General features: G+C 36.4%; 4 protein-coding genes across 4 annotated transcripts; 3 read left to right on the forward strand and 1 right to left on the reverse strand.

Moving 5' to 3' along the window:
* Nucleotides 1-5,978: 5,978 nt before the first annotated feature.
* On the forward strand, nt 5,979-6,788 carry LOC116030373 (1,4-dihydroxy-2-naphthoyl-CoA thioesterase 1-like). Its single transcript, XM_031272604.1, has one exon. The coding sequence runs from the start codon at nt 6,158-6,160 to the stop codon at nt 6,641-6,643; it is 486 nt and encodes a 161-aa protein (XP_031128464.1). The 5' UTR covers nt 5,979-6,157; the 3' UTR covers nt 6,644-6,788.
* A 1,376-nt stretch (nt 6,789-8,164) lies between these two features.
* On the forward strand, nt 8,165-9,691 carry LOC116028698 (stem-specific protein TSJT1-like). Its single transcript, XM_031270492.1, has 4 exons — nt 8,165-8,456; nt 8,578-8,818; nt 8,964-9,084; nt 9,228-9,691. Exons 1-4 carry the CDS (start codon nt 8,254-8,256, stop codon nt 9,425-9,427), a joined length of 765 nt encoding a protein of 254 aa, XP_031126352.1. The 5' UTR covers nt 8,165-8,253; the 3' UTR covers nt 9,428-9,691.
* Nucleotides 9,692-9,833: 142 nt separating this feature from the next.
* LOC116029145 (glycine-rich cell wall structural protein-like) lies at nt 9,834-15,678 on the reverse strand. Its single transcript, XM_031271047.1, has 2 exons — nt 14,628-15,678; nt 9,834-10,501 (listed from the first exon to the last, which is right to left on the reverse strand). The coding sequence occupies exons 1-2, from the start codon at nt 15,676-15,678 to the stop codon at nt 9,834-9,836; spliced, it is 1,719 nt and encodes a 572-aa protein (XP_031126907.1).
* A 2,267-nt stretch (nt 15,679-17,945) lies between these two features.
* On the forward strand, nt 17,946-21,991 carry LOC116030102 (monothiol glutaredoxin-S17). Its single transcript, XM_031272229.1, has 3 exons — nt 17,946-18,302; nt 19,628-19,702; nt 20,444-21,991. The coding sequence occupies exons 1-3, from the start codon at nt 18,135-18,137 to the stop codon at nt 21,674-21,676; spliced, it is 1,476 nt and encodes a 491-aa protein (XP_031128089.1). The 5' UTR covers nt 17,946-18,134; the 3' UTR covers nt 21,677-21,991.
* The last annotated feature ends 185 nt before the right edge of the window (nt 21,992-22,176 follow it).

The following is a 22,176-nucleotide window of genomic DNA, read 5'->3' on the forward strand; positions in this document are numbered from 1 at the left end:
GTAATATAATATGGTAATATTAATTGGTGATTGAATAATTGATGATATAATTGGTGTGATATAATTGGTGTAATATATTTGGTGATATATTTGTAATATATGTAATAGTATAAATAGAATTAATATTATTTTACATTTCTTATAGCCGTATTGAATATTTCCTAATCTTAGCCTGGAGGATTTTGGCTAACAATAGCCTAGGAAATTATAACATATTAATATATTAATTTTATGGTAATAAATTATAACAGTAGCGTAATTATGTTTTTCTTTTTTTTTTCTCCTACTAATCAGCCAAATTTCCTAAACTACTCCCCCATCTCCACACCTCTTAATTTCTTACCTTTTTCACCTCTATCTCTCTTTTTCTTCCTTATTTTCTATATAAACTATTGCTTATAATCATAATTCGTATTCCTTGTGAATTCTGAGCCGGATTTTACCTTTATTTTTCTCTCTATCTCTTAAAATCGGTTTCTCCCGGAAAATCAACAACCATGAGTACTGCAAACACGGTGGGGTACCGGATTGGCGACGCGGTGGAGGTGTTGAGCAACGAGGAAGGCTTTGTGGGATCCTACTACGAGGCGACGGTGGTGGGTGTGTTGCCCGGCGGCAAGGGCTAAGTATAAGAATTTTCAGTCAATTTCTTACATTGTTGTTTGTGTTATAGGAGTATCTCACTATGACGAATCAATTTCCTTTTCGTTCGGTTTATTACAAAATAATAAATTCAGTTCTGGCAAATAAGATCATTTTGTAATTTTGCCTTTAAAAAACGTCAAATTCATATCACTAACTCCATTTTGGCTTTTACAAATTATGCTATCAACGTAATGCTTGCAACGAAAAATTAAGGATTCTAACTTGCTTATCTTTGCAAATATTAGCATCATCCAAATCTAAATAACATTCTTCCTAACAATTTAGAACTAAACGTTTTTTTTTTAAATGTTTTTTTTTAAATTTAATAATGACAAAAAGAAAAAGAATGAAAGAAAATAGAAATTAAATAAACTGTGGTTTAGTCACATCCTTAATTCTTAAATATTTATGATATACATTTAGTTAATTTTATAATTTCATTTCATTAATTATATTTGCTATTTAATTTATTATAATTAAGTGAATTATATTTACAAATTAAAATAATTTAATTTCTTAATTTGTATGGATTAAAGTAGTCCCTAATATATTACGTATTTCGGTAGATTTCTAAATATTTATGATTTTTTTAAAATTAAGAGTATGAGTTTATATAAATTTTAAAATAAAGTTTCTTACTGAGTAAACATATAATTGCAATTAATGTGTATAATTATAATAGTAATCACAAATCTATAAAAAAAAAATACATATTTTCATACTGTAAAAAAATACTATAAATGTAATACACACATACACACAAGAGATCATGTGCGGTTATATGGCTAAGATAAAAAAAATTGGGTGAATTCCGAGCCATTGATCTTGCAAAAATCAACAACCCAGAATGAAGACAAATTTAAAAAAATGCAATTCACCTACTGTATTTGTGATTACGAATTAATTATAAAAAAGTGCAATTCACCTACTGGATTTGTGATTACGAATTTTAATTATAATAATTATAATTGATAAAAGAATTTTAAATAATAACAGGATTGATTATATTTTAATAAAGTAAAATTGGAATAAAAGGTAAGTGATACCAATTAATATAATTAAATTAAGATAATATAGGAGAGCGGGATGATATATATAGGAGAAAATAAATACTTTTTATATATATTTTTAATCGAATGATGATTCAATGGGCAACCAATTTTTGCCAATTTAAGACTCCCTAGCTCATTGTGGTTCAGTCAAACAGGTAGTGGAATTTTATTATTGAGTTTATGGACGACTCACTATTTCAATAATCAATACCAATGAAGTGATGTTAATCTATAGGTGGAGCTCTTTGAGCATATAATATAAAATTATAAATGTGCTGTTTAATTATCAAATTAAAGTTTTATTTGAGATAAAGCATATATTGTAATTTGCACGTCTTATTAATTTTATGGGATGCTCAGTCAAACATGTATAGTAGTCTCAATTTTATTTTATTTTTTAAAGTTGAATAAGTAAACAAGAGGTTTAATAATAACCTTGAAAATAGGAAGAAGTCCAGAGAGGCAAATGGAGGGGCATCAAACTTAGCAGGATTAGCCCCCTACTTACTCATCTGTTTTTTGCTGATGACTTAGTCCTTTTTGCAGAAGCCTCCCAGGACCAAATTATGGTGATTAAACAATGCCTAGAATCCTTTAGCAAAGCATCAGGTCAGCGGGTTAGCCTAAATAAATCCCAGATTTTCTTTTCTAAGAATGTTGGAAGTAATGAAGCTCGGGCCATCACGGAACTAGCGGAAATACAGGTTACTACTAACCTGGGAAGATACTTAGGGGTTCCACCTATTCATGGAAGAGTCACGAAGGACATGTTCAATATAATTTTCGAAAAGATGGACGCGAGACTCGAAGGATGGAAAATGCATTTCTTAACCTTGGCAGGAAGACAAATACTGGCACAAACGGTACTACACTCAATCCATTATTATACTATGCAAACCATGCTCTTGCCTGCAGGTATTTGGGAGGAAATCGATAGAAGAATCCGGCGCTTCCTGTGGGGGGGGAACAGCAGAAAAGCGTACGTGCCATTTAGTCCGTTGGGACACAGTGACGAAACCAAAAGTTTTGGGCGGACTCGGAATACGCTCAACGAAAGAGGTCAATTTAGCGTTTATGACAAAGCTGGGATGGAGAATCCTAACTGAGGAAGATAGCATGTGGGTAAAGATTTTTAAAGCAAAATACGCGCATGGAAAGAAGGGAATGAGCATCTTTCAACCTAAAAGTGCAAGCTCCAATGCTTGGAGAGGCATTATCACAGCCCGACCTACTATCCAAGAAGGCATTCTCTTCGGGGTGAGAAACGGCAAGAGTGCCCGGTTCTGGAGTGATGCATGGATACAGGAGAGTCCATTAAGCAGATACCTCACGGGCGACGACCAAGACACTGTAAGGGAAAGATCAGTTTGTGATTACTGGAACGAAACGGGAGGATGGAATTGGACTGTATTGCATCAGCTCCCGGAAAAAGTTAGACAATGCATGGAATTAATTTCCCTAGAAGGCGTTGGAGACTCAGACGAACCAGTATGGAAATGCGAAGCCTCAGGTATGTTCTCATTAAAATCTGCATACAATATTACTATAGGCGTGGAAACTAACCTGCAGGAGCATGTGTGGGGAACCTTGTGGAAGATTAAGGTGCCCAACAAGATGAAATTTTTCATGTGGACTGCTCTCCACGATAAAGTCCTTGGAAATGCAGAATGCAAAAGGAGACATCTCACCGAGAATGCGGACTGTGATGCATGTCAGGGCAAAGAAGAAACGATGATTCACATCTTACGGGACTGCCACCATGTTGCGGAAGTTTGGAGAACGCTGATTGGCAATGAACGCTGGAGGAAGTGGCGGCAGACCCATCCTCGACAATGGCTAGTGTAGAATATAATGGGAAAGAATCAGCCTGAGTCACACTACGAGTGGCCAAGATGGTTTGTGATTACCACCTGGTGGATTTGGAGGTGGCGAAATGAAAGAGTTTTCAACGCTAAAACTACGGATACTCAAAGTAAGATCGCTTGGATTCGAGAAGCCGAAAAGGAGATTACCCGAGCTTTTCTACGCGAGACCAGTATGAGAAGCTCACCAACCATAGAGAAAGTCCTCAAGCTATGTTGGAAACCCTCCACCACACATCGGTTCACCTTAAACGTGGATGGATGTGTCAAAGCAACTATGAGGAAAGCAGACATTGGTGGAATTCTAAGAAATGATGAAGGTGTTTGGAGTGGTGGCTTTGTCGCGAGTGCTACCCAAACTGACCCTACCGTAACCGAGGTTCTGTCTATTATCACGGCCATGCGCTGGGCCTGGGGAAAAGGGATCCGAGATGTGGAGATTCAGTCGGATGCCCGGGAGGCTATCAGATGGATACGAGACGGAGCTGACCTTCGGGGCATTGCTCGAGACCTTGTGAATGAGGCTGCCTGATGGTGTGCCAAGGATTGGAGTATCTCCATTTGTGCTATCTTTCGTGAACAAAATCGGAGTGCAGATGCTTTAGCCATGATAGGCAGCTGTTGGACGAGGGAATGGATCGAGTTCTCTTCCTACCCGTCGGAGTGTGATGAGGCGTACTGCAGTGACTTTGTGCGTACCACACAAGGTCGTAGGGTGAGGGAGATTTCTTAGCTTGGTCTCTCCTCAGGGGTCCTCCCCTCCTTTTGATCAAAAAAAATAATAACCTTGAAAATAACGGAAAGTAGATAAATGACTTAATAATAACCTTGAAAATAACGGAAAGTAAATAAATGACGAAATTAGATTACGGTTGTATAGTCAATGGTTCACATAATTGATTGACCAAATTAAATTAAAAATTAATTCAAAGTGGTACAATAATTTGAGTGTTAACTGGACCAACGGACCACATGTGCTGTAACCTCAAATTCATTCTTTTGTCCTAACAAGATAACAATTTATAATATTTTGGGAGAAGAAAAGATAACAAATTATTATTAACATAAGTTATTAGTCCACTTTAATGGCACTTAATACCTTTTTTTACTTACCCTTTTATTGGGAGCCATTATAGTCCTGAATACTATATCCATTTTATCGATGCAAAATCACTCCTATTACGAATATGTTGCCTTAAATATAATTGGCAACATACAATTTCCTATTATTATTTGCACAAATGAGCTGTTAATTAGAAATGAGTTGATTTTAAAAAGGCAATAAAATGCATCCAATATAATCAATAAAATTAGGATATTAAATAATTTTAATATCCCGTGGCCATTATTAGAAATTAGATCTAAATATTTACAAAATTATATTTAGATGGTAAATAGTATATTTACAAATATTACAAGCAATTCAATATTACAAGAAAACAAATTTACACTAATCACATAATAAAATAATTGTACACATTCAATATTAGAATTTTTTTATTATTCTATCTTTAATTTTATTATCTAAATATATAATTTAAAATATTTATCCATGCATCGCACAGATAATTCACCAATTATTTGCTTGAATTCAAGCAAGGATAACATTAGAAAACATAATTGGTCCAACCATTTTCATCATTCGCACTATATAATATTGATGTTATAATTTATATAATTATATATCGATCTAAATATTCTCAAAACATTATAACAAAATTCATTCCGTGCAACGCACGGGCGAAAATACTAGTTTTAGATTAAAAAAATATAATACTTTTAAATCAAAATATGATATTTAAGAGCTAAGAACTACTTATGAGAGAAAAAGTGTAATACTAATGAAGAAAAATGTCATACTTTATGAAAATGTAATATTAGGGTTAAAACAATTATTTATGAGTGAAAATATAATACTTATGAAAATCTGACCTGGCCTGTCATATAGGATAAGGATTTGTGAGACAATCTCATAGGAGATTTTGCTTTTGGAGTTTTGGTTAAGATAATGCTAAAAATATACAAAAATACTATTGAACTCTAAAAACTTATTCTCAACATTTCCTTTTAAAAAAAAAAACTTTACTCCTAATAAGTGTTCAAATTTTATTGAAGAAAAAGAAAGTAATGGACTAAAATCACTACTCCCTTATATTGAGTAATTATAGCTTGGCACATATTAGTGCGGTAAAAATGAGAGTACAAGTAGAATTACTTAAAAATATGCAACTTGATGCTGTGGTGTAGTGGTTATCATGATAGTCTTACACACTAAAGGTCCCTAATTTGATCTGGGCAGTATCATTCAAGAACATTACTTCTTTATTGGTTGCCGGAAAGCTTCAACAAAGATTTTTTAAATCCAGTGGGACCAAAAAAATGAATAAAAGCTGTACCAATAGTATCATTATCCAGTCAACATCATCCAACCAACTCGTTAAATCTTTTGTGTACTTCCACTATTCATCTTCAATCGACAAGACGAGTGTTTTTTTCTCCACCCAACAACCTAATTCGAGTACCACGGATCATAGATTTCATTTTTTTGTTTTTCATATATCAATTGGTGTGTTTTTGAACTAGAATTCAAGAAAATCAATGGATTCATCGTCATCGTCGTCGTCAAAATCAAAGACAGAGACATTGGATCGGACACTCCACGCAGTGGGGTTCGAGATCGGCGAGCTGACGCCGAGCAAGGTGACGGGGCGGCTGCCGGTGACGGAGAAGTGCTGCCAGCCGTTCAAGGTGTTGCACGGCGGCGTTTCGGCGCTGATAGCGGAGGCTCTGGCGAGCATGGGGGCCCACATGGCGTCCGGGTTCCGGAGAGTGGCCGGATTCCACCTGGGCATCCACCATCTCAAGAGTGCCCGAATCGGCGACCTCGTCGTCGCCGAGGCCACGCCGGTCAACGTCGGCAACACCGTTCACGTCTGGGAAGTCAAGCTCTGGAAGGTTGACCCGTCGGATGAAGATAATAAACGAGTGATGATTTCTTCTTCTAGGGTTACTCTCTTGGTCATGGCTGTTCCTGAACACGCCAAAGATGCGGATATTAATCTCAAGAAATTTGCTAAGTTGTAATCAATCCAATTTCGTTTCTGTTTCTGGGCAATCATAGTTGCAGAATTCTGATCGGAAATTAGATAATAAGATCGAATTTTGCTTTGTATTTACTCCACCATGAATTTATCTCGTGATGAATGATTGAACTTTGTTTGGTCTGGTCTTTTGCTTTGCAAACTCAGTTTGAACGTTGAACCAGTATGTATGGGTTGGGAACTCGGAGCTGGAAACTCACCGAGTCAAATTTGGCACACACCAAAATCATCAGAAAAAAGAAAAAGGATTAGTTGAGTTAGTAACAACACTTTTTTGAAAATAATGAAACAATGAAACATCTTTGGCCATGTATGGAAACCCAACTACGTTTTTGAAATTAGAAATTAATGCATTCATTATGAAAAGTTTAAATTTATCTATATAGGTAGATTGTTTCAAATATTCATATATGACTTGTGAGTATAAAATTCATTATAAATAAAGAAAAAGCATTAACAATTTTATATAAAGCAATACACAAGTTCTTGGTTATACTAGAGCTTTTTACCTAGGGACGGAGCTACAGTGGGGACAGTGTGGGTTGTTGCCCCCCTCATCCCACCTCACTCCCACTCCACTCCCACCCCATATATAGTCTTGTATGTATATATGTATATATAGTACAAGTTTTAGATATATGAATAAGCAATGAATTAGCTAGATAAGATGGTAGATGTGTGTTTTGCTTTATGAAAGGTCAAAATTTCTAGCTCCATCCTGTTCTTACAGTTTTCTTTTTATTATTCCTGTTTATATCGATTCATCTCTTGACCAATTGTTTATAAAACTAACACAAGTAATATGTTTTGGTTCTTAAAAAAATGATGGTTGTATTCTTAGTTTAAAATTTCATCACATATTAATATTTTATTTGAAAAAGAAAAAATGTGATTAATTTTTTTAATCCATCATGCTTAAAACTAAATACTAGTAAACATTGTATCAATCGTTTGATGAAATTTTAAATGCGCAGTAAAAAAAAAATTGGCGTAGACCCCACAAGGAAATACATAAATGATTTGTTGAATGGTAGATTGGTAGGTACTATTAGCTACCATCTTTTGACTCCAAATACTATACATTCATTGGTCTATTTTGACATTAAAAACAACTTCGATCAGATGCCTTCTTGTTCATGCTAAGATTAATCAAATCTTGAATATAATTAGAAAACTATGAGATGATGTTACCTGCAGTTCATAGTTTTCTGCAAAACAATGTTTTCCCTGGAAACAATGGGATATTAGTTTCATCAACTTGCTGGTAGTTTACCACTCTGCACCCAGTTTCATCTGTTCACAATTAGGATTACAATAAAGATTTTTCTTTTTTGTTGCATTATCTCATGTGAAGGGCTCATTATTCAAACCACTTGGAGGATTAAAAAACTAAAAAGAAATAAGAAATCAACAGAAGCCTTCTCACTTTTTTCTCTTGGCTTTATCCTTGTATGATTAATGATTGTCTATAAATTAAGTGTACCAAACAAGCGCAGACATATGGATAAGCATTATATTCATAAATAAAGAGCATATATAAGTAGCTGTAGTTGGACTGACTCTCTGTATTCTCACTCTGAAATCTTGAACAAAATGTTGGCTATTTTTGAGCAATCCATTGCCAAGCCACCACTGGAGCTCAGCCTTCCTTTGGCCGGGCAGCCTGACAAGAAAACCCGGCAAGAAATCGCCCAGATTTTCCGGTCACAGAAGCCAGGGGACTCAACTTTGTACAGACTTCCTAATGGGAACTTCTTGGGGGTGTCACATGGTGGTGAAACCCCATCTCATCCTAGGTAATTTACTAAAACTCTTTTATTACTCTGTTTTGATTAAAAGTCTAAACTGATAGCTGGACTATGATTCATTTTATATACTATATATGCTTAAGAGGGTTAATTGGTTTATGTATATTAGGTCTGTGATTGTGATGGAGGATATATTCTGCATCTTTTCTGGAGCTCTGGATAATACCCCTGACTTGAGGAAATACTATGGTCTGTCAAGACAGGCCACAGAAGCTATGATCATGGTTGAGGCTTATAAGGTCTTAAGGGACCGAGCACCATATCCTCCTGATCAAGTCATCAAGGATCTGCAAGGGAAATTTGCTTTTATCCTCTTTGATTCCAAAGATTCTACTCTTTTTCTAGCCAGGGTAAGTATCTATTAGAATCAAGCGCTTATCACTGCGTCAAAAGCTATAACTAATAGCGCCACGTTTTCAAAAGGCAAGGTGCTGAACTTGGTCCTTCTGTATATGTTAGTAGAATTAACTGACTAGTCGTGTTAAATTATGGCAGGATCGCGAAGGGAGTGTGCCACTGCACTGGGGAGCCACTGGTGATGGATCATTGATATGTTGTTCTGATGCAGAGCTCATCAAAGCTGCATCTGGGAAATGTTACACGCCGTTTCCTCCAGGTTTATGCTCAAGGGAGAAAGAAAATCAGCTAGTTTTAGGCTGATATATATGAATTAGTTCTTAGCCAATTGCAAGTTATTATTTGCTCTGCTCTCTGCAATATTTGGTCCTAAAACACTGGCTTTAATTTGAACTGTTGCAGGCTGCATTTTCTTGAGTGAGAGTGGGCTAACCAGCTTTGATCATCCACTTCACAAGGTAAAAGCGATGATTCGCGAGGACGATGATGGCAGTGTCAATGCGATTATTTTTCAAGTCGATTTTTACACCAGACTCCACAGCATTCCCCGGAGAGGAAGTGCATCAAATTGGGCAGGCACAACAGTTGTTGAGGGGGAATAGAGACTATAAATCAAAGCAGCAAACATTTCCTTTTTTTGGTGGTAATAAATCAAAGTTTGGTAATAATAATTTGTTATATTGTAAATGATGCTTGAATCTCATTCAACATCACACTTGTGTGATGTGTCAATGTTTAATTTTCTCTTTAATCTGTAGAACTTTTGATGAGCCCCTTCCGTTTCCCTAGGCACTCAAAGAAAATCACAAAAATTTGATAATTATCGAATTAGAATACCTCAAAGTATGAAGCATTTTTATTCCAAATATGTATATCATTATATTTTATAATAATTTTCACTGCAATTGATCTGAAACCAGATAAAGTTACAATAATGGCTTCTATATATATGTTTCTTCTCTTTATGGTCATCAGTTGTTTTATTGTCTTTCTTCCTTGTAAACACCCTTAAGTATAGACTTCATCAAGGTGAATCATAATTTCGTTACAATCTTTTCCAATGCAATTTTGTGGCTTGCACTGATAACTCCCCGGAGTTGGAACTCCGCCGTAGCCGCCGCCGTGTCCTTCACCGTAGCCGTGTATATCCCCTCCGCCGCTTCCGGTCCCATATCCGCTGCCACTACCGCCTCCGGCGGCCTCTCCACCGCCGGCGCCGGCGCGGCCATTCCCGGAGCCAAATCCGCCGCCACTACCGGCGCCAGTCCCTTCACGCGCTTTGCCGTGATCTTCCACAAGGCCGCGGCGGGCTCGCAGCCCCCAGTGGCCGCGCCAACCCCAACCCCAGCGCGGCCAGTAGCCGCGCCAGCCCCAGTGCGGCCAGTAGCCGCGCCAGTACCAGTACGGCCAGTAGTGATAGTGGTGGTGGCGATGGCGGCGGTGTTTGTGGTGGCGGTCGCTGTAGTCACCTAAGACGCGAGCCTTGAGGCCACCGCTAGCGTCTTCGCCGCCGTCAGCGTTAATGGTGGAAATGTGTTGCGGTGAAGATGGCTCGGCACTCTGAGCTGAGCTGAATGATAAGGCAAGAAGTAAAGCCATGGAAGCCATGAAAGCCATGCAAACCAGTTTTGAAGCTGCCATGGCGTGTGATCTGAGTGATGGATGAAGTGTGGGAGCTGAGGGGTTTATATACAACAATGAAGTCACAATAGTGGATGGGTAATTAGGCATTAATTAATTTGTCAGGGAGTTTTAAGACATTTAAAAAGTTTGTTGATGAGTATTGCCAATATATATAGCAGCTTTCATGCATTTGAAATGGGAAGCAAGAGCAACATGAAATTTGCATGGATTTTGTTTTGTTTTTCTGGTAATACTTAAGAAGTGCTTAATATATTACCCACTAGTACTGCGTGACTGGCTAAGAGAATTTGACTTGAAATTGAATACTGGACTTCCATTTTTGGAAAACATCTGTATTTTTGTTCGTTGTTTTATTTTTATTTTCTTGACTACATAGGGAGACATCAAATGAGTTTAAAAAGATACACAAAAAATTAATACGACTCTTAGCTTGTTTAAGAATGACACAAATTCATGCAATGGACGATGTGGATAATGAGTTTAGATCGATGATAATCATTGAATTTGAATTGGTGAGTTTTTACTCGGTTAAGAGGATGTGGATGAGGCATGAAAAAAAAAAAAAGATAAAAAGATTAGCAGCCCGTTTGGTTCGCTGGAAAATATTTGAAGGAAATGGAATTCAAATTTCATGGAAAACAAATTACTAAAAAAACGGATTCTACTGTTTGGTTGGTGGAAAAGAAATTACTGGGAATATGAATTCCATTGTTTGGTTGAATTTGGAAGGGTAAGGAATTATGAATATAAAGACTAAAATGCCCTTAATAATAATAGTGATAATATATATACATATGTAATTAATAACTTTTGTTGAGGGTAAAATAGTCCAAGCCGTAATATTTTCTTCCCACCCTCTATGGAAAACAAAATACCTACTCCTACCAAAGAATTTGTTTTCCTTAGCTTTTGGGAAGTGGAGTTCCATGGAATTCATTTTCCATCCAACCAAACAATAGAATTACCTATTTTCCTCATCTTTATGGAAAACATTTTCCATGGAATTAGTTTTCCATCCAACCAAACATGCCATAAGGGTTTTTTTCCTTAGAAAATGGTCAAATACACACACAATAAATTTTATACAAGAAGTTAATTAGCTCTTTAAACCTTTAAAAATTACAATCTTAAGTTATAGCTGATGTGACATTTTTAAATAAATAATAATAATACTAAATTAATATTAAATTTTTGTTAATAAAAAAAAAAAAAAGGATGACAGTCATGGTTGCCATCTTCTTCTTCCCTGGCCTCCTTCTTCGTCTCCAATCCCCCAAATCGGAGACGAAAGAGGAAAGAAGAAGAAAGATGCAATTCAACTTTTTTTTGTTTGTTTTTTGTTTTTTTAATAAATGTAAAAACTTGTGTGAGACCGTCTCATTGGTCTTAATCCATGAGACGGGTCGAATATTTGATTAATGAGGTCAAATATTTGACCTGTCTTACAGGTGATCCGTGATACGGTCTTACACAAATGTTAATCATATATATTAATTTTATTATTATTATTATTAGATTATTTGTAGTTCAAAAATCTGGGCGTGACATCCTAATTACTAGCTAGTTATAATATGTTATTAACATGTTATAGGAGGTTAAAAAAAAAATAGTTTAAAATGCTTTCGAGCTCAATTACTTATTCGAAATCTTTTAGAGTTCAATGTCTTAATTGTTTTTTTTTTATTATATAAAAGTTGAGTTTCATATTTAACCGTCATCCCTTTTGCCAAAGACTTTGTGGTCTAATGGCACCCGGTGTCCTAATGTACACTCCCACATGGAGATACTACATTATAACATAGTCAGTAGTACTCAAAAAAAAAAAGTTCATTAAATCATTAAACCAAAACTTAACAGGTTCATTTTAAATGAACTTAATATAGTGACTTAATATAATTATATATTATTTAAAATATTAGAATAAAAATATTAATATGAGTACGTGTTATTTAAAAGATCTTTTATGGAGCACTAGATAATACTGTACCTTTGACCTGAGAAAATACTATGGTCTCTCAAGACAGGACATAGAAGCTATGATAATGGTTGGGGCTTATAAGGTCGATCTTAAGGGATCGCGCGCCATATCCTCCTGATAAGGTCATCAAGGAGCTGCAAGGGAAATTTGCTTTCGTCCTCTTTGATTCTAAAGATTCTACCCTTTTTCTAGCAAGCATAATACTGTTAGGATGAAACGTTTACCACTATATTATAAATTATAATTAGTAGTGGATGTGTAACGTTATTTTACTTATTGTATAGTAGGCAGCCACATTTTTTACCGTCATGATGTTGGACTTGGCGATTAAGAGTTTTTGTCCAACCATCTCCTAGCCATCTGGTATTAGACTTGGTTCTTTGGGCATTTGTCCAACTTACAATATATCAATGTTTTCTGCAGCTAGTCAGCTACGGTATATGTAGTCATACCCATAATTCGATTTAACCGATAATTCCCTGTTCCGGAATTAGCCGAACTGCAATACTTGGCCATTAAGAGTTTTTGTCCAACCATCTCCTAGCCACCTGGTATTAGACCTGGCCCTTTGGGCATCTGTCCAACATACAATATCAATGTTTTCTGCAGCTACGGTATATGTAGTTATACCCACGGTTCGATTTCAGTTTCGAACTGATAGTTCCGGGTTCCGAAATTTGCCGGATCGGAACCAAACCCTTGTATTAAGGTTCTACCTCAGGTTCGAACTGTTTTTTTTTCTTTTTCTTTTTAAAAAAAATTCTATTTTGTATTTTTAAAATCGTCCAAATTTACCAATTAATTTTTTCATATTGAATTTTTTTAAAAATAATTGTATGAAATATTTAAACTTCAAAGTTGAACTAAAAAATTAAAAATAATTATTATAATTAAATTTTAAATTTAAAGTTTAAATTTTAATCAAATAATAGTTAAATTTTAACGAATTAATGTTTATTTAAACATTAATTAAAGCCAAAAACCTTGTAGTCTAGTGGCACCGGGTGTCCCGGAAAACACTCTTAGTGGAGGCAATTGTTGACTCTTTGTGCTTCAGTAAGTTGAGAAAGTAGCTATGAACAGATACATTGTAACAGAGTCAGTAGCACTAAAAAAAATTAATTAAATACTAGTTTTGTTTTTTGTTTTTTATTTTATTTTTATTTTTTATCTTTTCCGATTTGGAATCGGAACTGGACCGGCCTTATAGTTCTAGTTCCAACCAGGTTTGATTCGAATCCTCCAGTTTGAACTGAACTGTGTTCATGGCTTTGTATATGTTAGTAAAATACTATATCAGAATTAACCGACTCGTTGTGTTAAATTGTGGCAGGATCGCGAAGGATGTGTGCCACTGCACTGGGGAGCTACTAGTGATTGATCATTGATATGTTGTTCTGATGCAAAGCTCATCAAATTAAAGCTTATGCGCCGTTTCCTGACTTTCCTCTAGGTTTATGCTCAAGGGAGAAAGAAAATCTGTCAGTTTTAGGAAGATATGAATTAGTTCTTAGCCAATTGCAAGTTATTTGCTGTGTTTTCTGCAATATTCGGTCCTAAAAAACTGACTTTGAACTGTTGCAAGTTGCATTTTCTTGAGTGAGAGTGGGCATGAGTTATATTGTAAATGATGCTTGAATCTCTGTCAACATTACACTTTATTAATGTTTTCTCTTTAATCAGTATAACTTTTTGATGCACAAACATGGAATTAATCATAGATTGAGGATCTGAATATATAAAATAATTGCATAGTATAAAAACACGACTAGAGTATACAATTGTATAGGCATATTTTACTTGAATTAAAGGAATATAATATATTTGCTTAACAGCTAAAGTTATATAGTGTAGAGTGAAGGCCATGGGGGATGGCTAGGCAGGTTGAGGTGCCATGGCTTCTTGGGGGTTGTTATGAGGTCCTTTTGATTGGGGGGTGGAGTGAAAGTATTTATGACAAGAAAGGCCAACACAATTGATATGTTGGGGGAATGGGGCTCCTGAAGGTGGCAATCCATGTTGCCTATTACCACCCCAACCCCCACCTTCACCCCAACCTTCACCCCAACCCCAACCATAACCCCAACCCTTGCCGCTCCCTCCACCGTGACCCCCTCTAACACCGTAGCCGAGACTAGGATTTGGTCCAACAATACCACCACCACCACCACCACCGCCACCTCCTCCCCCACCACCACCACCGGGGAACTGAGGATGACATCCAACGCCTCCACTTGGACCACAATAAGGACCCTTTACTCCACCACCTACTCCCCCTATACTAGGACCATAATTAGGGGGGCCACCACCTCCCCCTCCTCCTCCTCCACCCCCACCAGAACCATAATTAGGCACTCTTCCCCAACCTACACTAGGGCTATTTCCTCCTCCACTACCATAATTAGGACCTCCACCTCCTCTACCTATAATAGGACCATAACTAGGACTAAGACCACCGCCGCCGCCACCACCTCCTCCTCCTCCTCCACCACCACCGCCTCTCCCAAAACCCGGACCATAACCACCACCACCACCACCACCGCCTCTTCCATAACCAGGACCATATCTAGGACCATGACCACCACCTCCACCACCACCGCCGCCACCATCGCCGCCTCTCCCATAACCCGGGCCATGACCACCTCCTCCCCCACCGCCGCCACCGCCATAACCCGGGCCATAACTAGGGCTACGACCACCGCCTCCACCGCCGCCTCTCCCATAACCCGGGCCATAACTAGGGCCACGACCACCGCCTCCACCACCACCACCGCCACCGCCGCCTCTCCCATAACCAGGACCATAACTAGGACCACCTCCTCCTCCACCGCCCCCGCCACCGCCGCCTCTCCCAAAACCAGGGCCAAAACCGCCCCATCCTCCACCCCTACCCCAACCCCAAACACCAGGACCACCACCACCAAACCCAGGGCCAACAATACCACCTCCACCCCCTCCCCCTCCCCCTCCCCCTCCACCCCAACCAGGAATCCCACCAAAATGAGGACCTTCTCCAAGGATACCAGCTGCTTCACTAGGTTTCAAAACATGACCATCAACCTGTGATTTAAGCACTTCAATCATTTCTCTTGCGCCAATAGAAGCCGTTATTGACGGTCGAACTCTATGGGCAGACAAAGTTAGCGCTAAGCTTAATAGAGCCACAATAACTATGCAAAACCCTTTTGACGCTGCCATGAAAGCCATGCAAGCCAGTTTTGAAGCTGCCATGTTGCGGTTGATCTCATACATACTACGTGAACTTAGAGACGGTTATAGATTAAGTATGGGATGGGTTTATATACACAAATGAAGTCACAATAGTGAGTGGGTAGCAATTGGGTATTAATTAATTTGTCCGGGAGTTTTTAGACATTTAAAAAGCTTGCAGATGAGTATTGCCAATTAATGGCAGCTTTCATGCATTTGAAATGGGAAGCAACAGCAACATGAAATTTGCATGAATTTTATTTTATTTTATTTGTAATACATAAGAAGTGCTTAATACCCACTAGTACTGCGTGCATGACTGGCTAAGAGAATTTGACTTGAAATTGAAAACTGGACTTCCCATTGTTTGGACAACTTATGTACTTGTGTTGTCTTATTTTTATTTTCTTGGCTTAGGGAGACATCGAATGAAATTAAAAAGATACATAAAATATTAACATGATTCTTGTTTAAGAATGACGCAAAAATTAATGGATGTGGATAATGGATTTAGAGCACTATTATTGGTCAATTTTTACTCCAAATGTGGATGGGAGAAAAAAATAAGGTTTTATTGCTAAAATCTGCTCTCTTTTTTTCTTGATTAAAAAAAATAAAAAGTTGGTGCATGTTGTGTGCACCAGGATAGTAGCCATATGGTGGGTACCTTACTTTTCTTTTTCTTATTTAATTTTTGAGTTAATTTCATTTTTTGTATAGGTCACGGTCCTTTTTAGTTATTCTTTTTCAGAAGAATATCATATCCCAATTTGATTATAGTATTATTGTGGCATGATAATTTTTGTTCCGTCATAAATAAAACCTCTTAAATTTCGTAAAATACAATGGCATTTAGATTTTCAATTATGAACTTTTTAAAAAAAAAATTAAAAATAAAAATATAGCAGATCAATCTAATTTGTATATATATATATATATAAGGTCGAAATGTTCATGTGTTTAACAGCATTTCAATTTTCAACGATTTTATTGACAACAGAAAAAAAATGATCATGTTACAATAGGATCAAATGGGATGTTCAGAAAAAGAACTAAAAATAGACATCCAGATATAAATCTAAGATAAAAAAAAAGTAGAATTAACTTTTGATTTTTTATTAATTTTTTCTTTCTTTCTCCTGATTGACATATTTATCTTTTAAAAAACTCAAAATTGAATTCAACCATTGTGATTGCTGTGATGTATTAGAATATGATACATTAATATTATTAACTTCAATATACCATGCATGTAAAATCTGAATACAAAATTAGAAGAAACTAGAGGACCGAATAAGAGAAGGAAAATAATGAACCTCTAACTAATTATTAAATTCTCTATTTATGTTGAGAGTGGTCTTTGTAATACAAATGGTACTAATTAATAAATAGTAGAAAACATATTTTGCTCAAAAGAAGAAACACAAATAGTAGACAACACTTATATGAAGGATACATGTTTAATGCATTGGAATGGGCCACGTGTGATCATTGAGTCATTTTACATAGAATGTAAAGATTCAATCTTTATATTTTTCAGATTAAAAGAAAATGTAAATGTGGAAAAAAATTAATGAACAACATTCCTTTGACTAGCATACTTTATGTAGAATATAAAATTGGACTTCAAAAGCCAAATTTGCACCAAGCTTGTGCACAGGCCCATGCTTTTTTTTGGGAGTGAATGTATTTGTCATTCTGTGGTTCCAGAGAATATAAAAAAGCAAAAACAGGCCGAACAAAAAACTATGTGACTTTTGGTCTGGCTTTATGAGATTCGATGCGTAAAATAGTTATAAATTGTACTAATTCTTAACTATACACAATTTTTGTATAATATCTTATTGTATAAATATATACCAAATATATTTTTTACATTAGTCTAAAATGAGTGGTCGAATACTCGAATGATAAAACATGACTTTTGTATTCAAAAATTAATTTATAAGCTAATTTTCAAAAGTGAAATTTACTCATTATATACTATAAAGTAATGAGTGATTAGCTATAGAATTATATACTTTAAAACATTAAAATTAAAACAACTATTCAAAGTAATTTTTTTAATCATATTTTTAAGAATATCTAATCAGTTATATCAACTAACAACTAATTTATTAAACATCTTCCTACAATCAATTAATCAAATACACTAACTCAATCAATAAACAATCATTTATCAAAGACTCTCTTAAAAGAAATTAACAGACTTATCCTTCACAATATTTATATTTTTTTCCGAGACCCGTCAAGGCTAAAAAGAAATAATTAACAAACTTGTCCTTCAAAAAATTCATGGCGTTATGCGATTCGTAAATCCTAAATCCCTAATCCGAAGAAAATTAATACTCCCCCTAATAAGCCTACAGAAACTCATATAAAACGCACGCAACACGCAGAAGCAGATTCCATTACCGTCGGAGTTTTATCGGTGTTCAGTGCTCACTGGGAGAGAGAGAGAGAGAGAGAGAGTGACAATGGGTGGGGTAAAGGAATTGAAATCGAAGGAAGAACTGGAGAAACTTGTCGCCGATGGGTCGCCGGCGGTTGTGCACTTCTGGGCCACTTGGTGCGAGGCTTCCAAGCACATGGACCAAGTTTTCTCCCACCTCTCCATCGATTTCCCTCATGTCCACTTCCTCAGGGTAAGCTTTCCACTCCGCCCAATTTTATTTTTACATTTATATATGCAATATGTGGTTGCATACATGTGTCTGTTGTGATTGATTGACTTGTGCTACTAAATCGATTAAGGAAGGTATTACTGCTGGAGTTTTGAGTGAATTATAAGCATTTTGTTTATTGATTGCTCATAGATGGGCCTTAAAAAAATATATTCCCATGCGAGACTATCTATGGTAGAAAATTAATCGAGTTTTAATGAGGTTAAGGTCTTGTTGCAATTGCTTTGGTGATGAACCTAGAAAGATTTGATTTTGTGAAGGAAACCTTTGGTTCTGTTAAAATTGAATCCCAACAGTTATTTTGCAAGTGAACTGAGAAAGGTTTGGTTTTGTAAAAGGAAAGCTTTGGTTCTGTTAAAGTGATACCTGCCAACAGAGATGCATAGAGTTCAATGTTTATCTCGAAATTTTTAAATAGGGTGAGAAGTAGAGGTGCTCTTGAGTAACCTATGTGCAACATTAGATATGCTATGACCTTGTTGAGATGGTCAATATCTTTGTAAGAATATAATTAATAATTCAGCCAATTTTCACCTCTAGCTTACTGTTTTTATATCTTTTTTCCCCCTGAACTCTAGTATCATTGTATGCTTTTCTCATCTCAGGCCATCATCACTCACTATAATTTATTTCATATCAAAAGGAAAGCATCTAAATCATTGTTTAATCATCTCTGTATAAAAGTATGCAGACACTTTAGAGTTTAAGGTCCAGGCTAAGGCAAATTTTGATATAGCTATCCTATTCAGATTGGGCAGACATTTATTTTCGTGTTTATCCATAGAACAAAGATATTAACTTTTATCCTTTCTGCTATTAGGTATCCATGTTAAATTATCTCTTAAATTTTAAGCTTCTGAAGTTGATACTTTTAAAAAATAATAACCATTTGCTTGACGTTTTGAAATTATAGAATCCTAAATTTATTATAGGTGAAACTATCCTATTGTAAACTTCATTATATTTGATTCTGTTTTTTGTTTCTTTTGACTTAAGTAGTGATGAATATTCTGATTAGTTGTTACGGTACATGCAAATTACAGAGTTCTTTATCTCTATTTAAAACAAAATTGTATGTTTTAGTTGATGATCCATTCAGTTATTTCTTTGATTAAATGGACACTTGTCTATAGATATTTGATTTTTCCATGGAAGTATGATATCTGAATTTTCAGGTATAAGCTTTTCTGGTTTAATCCTTTTTCCTCCTAATTTCATTTTTTTTTTCACGTATACATACACGCATGCATATACACACATTAAATAGTTGCCTTGTGTAACTACAGGTTGAAGCTGAAGAACAACCAGAAATTTCAGAGGCATATTCAGTGTCTGCAGTTCCTTATTTTGTTTTCTTCAAGGTAACTTGAATTGGATAGTTTTATGTTGATTGTTCCTCCTTTTATTTTTTTTTTCTTTTTGTTTTATTGCAGCATATATTTTTCTTTGAGCTGTATTTTATGGTTCATTTTTGCTAAAGATTTTGAATGGTACAGGGGAAGTTGCAAAAAGGTTGTTTTAAATAATGGAACATGGGAATCAATTTTTTGTTTATTTGCTTTCTCCCTTTTCTTAATTTGTTATTTGTATACGATTGAAACTTGAAAGGCATTGGCATCACACGTTCACACCTACTCAAAGTGTTGATATAAATGCTTATTCCTAGAAACATAGTTTCATCTTTTGAAAATTTCTTAAAAGCTTGCGGGTGTGCAATAATCTTGGAGATAAGTTTCTGAGCTAGCAGTCATGACTCATGAAAATTCCTAGAATATGTTTGATGTTTCAAAGACTGACTCTTCGATCTTCACGGTTTTGTGCAATTTCAAAAGTTAATTTGTACCCTCTCCTTTCATGTGCTTTATATGCCAAAGCATTCAGTTTTTCCAAATATCATGCCTTGCTTGTTAATTCTTGTAAATGTCTCCTCTTCCTTCTTGGGGTTATTATCATTTCAGGTTCTACATTTATGCTTACTTTCTTTGGCATATCTAGCGAATGGGGAGGATTCCTTTCCATTATGCTCTGTCTCTTCTATTTAATTCCTTACAGGATGTACTGCTCTGCTAAATTGTAATTGGTGTTTTTCTTGCTTCTCTTAGGATGGTAAAACCGTTGATACATTGGAAGGTGCTGATCCATCTACTTTGGCCAACAAGGTTTCCAAAATTTCTGGGCAAATAACTCCTGGAGAACCTGCTGCTCCTGCTAGCCTAGGAATGGCTGCTGGGCCAATTATTATTGAGACAGTACAAAATCTTGTTAAGAACAATGGCGCTTCTCAAGTTGAGAGCCTAGCACCCTCTGGACTTAGTGATGGGCTGAAAACTCGACTAGGTCAGCTAATTAATTCCCACCCAGTCATGCTGTTTATGAAAGGAAGTCCTGGAGAGCCTAAATGTGGCTTTAGCAAAAAAGTTGTTGAAATTTTGAAGAACGAGAAGGTCAACTTTGGAACCTTTGATATTCTGACGGACAATGAAGTTCGAGATGGATTGAAGAAATTCTCCAGTTGGCCAACATTCCCTCAGCTCTACTGCAAGGGAGAGCTTCTTGGTGGTTGTGACATTGCAATTGCTATGCATGAGAGTGGTGAACTCAAGGATGTTTTTAAGGATCATGGGGTTGAAATCTCGAGCTCGGACAAGACTCCCTCAACCGAACCTGGTGAGGGGAAGGGTGGCATTTCTCAGCCCTCGGGCCTGAGTGCTGCACTAACATCTCGTCTGGAAGGCCTGATTAATTCAAGCCCAGTTATGCTCTTTATGAAGGGGAAACCTGAAGAGCCTAAATGCGGGTTCAGTCGGAAAGTAGTGGACATCCTTAAACAGGAGAAAGTAGATTTTAACAGTTTCGACATTCTCACTGACGATGAAGTTCGTCAAGGACTGAAAGTTTACTCTAACTGGTCAAGTTATCCTCAACTGTACATCAAGGGCGAACTTATCGGTGGATCTGATATTGTACTAGAGATGCAAAAGAGTGGAGAGCTCAACAAGGTTCTACTCGAGAAGGGTATTCTCCAGAAAGATACCCTAGAAGACCGCTTGAAGAAACTCGTAAATTCTTCACCCGTTATCCTTTTCATGAAGGGTTCCCCAGAGGCTCCAAGATGCGGTTTCAGCTCCAAGGTGGTAAACGCTTTGAAGGAGGAAGGAATCGAGTTTGGATCATTCGATATATTGTCTGACGAGGAAGTGAGGCAGGGGCTGAAGACGTTCTCCAACTGGCCGACTTATCCACAGCTCTACTACAAAGGTGAGTTGGTAGGAGGTTGTGATATAATCTTGGAGTTGAAAAACAACGGCGAGCTGAAATCTACTCTATCAGAATAATAAACAGAGCGAGCACGATCCAATCCGATTCGCTTATCTTAGTAGTCGAACAATATATGCGGTGTTGGCATGCTTTGGTTTAGTGTTCACCATTTTTGGTTATGTTTGTGGTCTTAAGTACTGTGTTTGATTTGAGACAAAAGCTTATCTTTGTCCAAGTGTGGAGTGTTACTCATTTTAGCGACGTTTTATATCATACTCGTAGCTTTTTCACGAAAATAAATTTATTTAGTTGTGAGCTAGTACTACAAATACAATGTTTTATTTGCCAGATTTGCTTGATGTGAAATGTGATAGGATATGATTAGGTTTCAAGTTTGACTCTTCGTGGAAACTGTTCATTGACCGTTTAACATTGGTTTAAGCTGATGAGTTATAAGCAAGTTTATCTTTATGTGATCTTTTATTAGCTAAGATCACAATACGAGTTTCACTCAGAGCACATCTTTGATTAACGATTGCAAGTTGAAAAGAAAGTCAAGAACAGTGGTCGATAGTTG

Source organism: Ipomoea triloba, chromosome 9, assembly GCF_003576645.1.
Source record: "Ipomoea triloba cultivar NCNSP0323 chromosome 9, ASM357664v1".
In the NCBI taxonomy this organism is placed as follows: domain Eukaryota; kingdom Viridiplantae; phylum Streptophyta; class Magnoliopsida; order Solanales; family Convolvulaceae; genus Ipomoea; species Ipomoea triloba.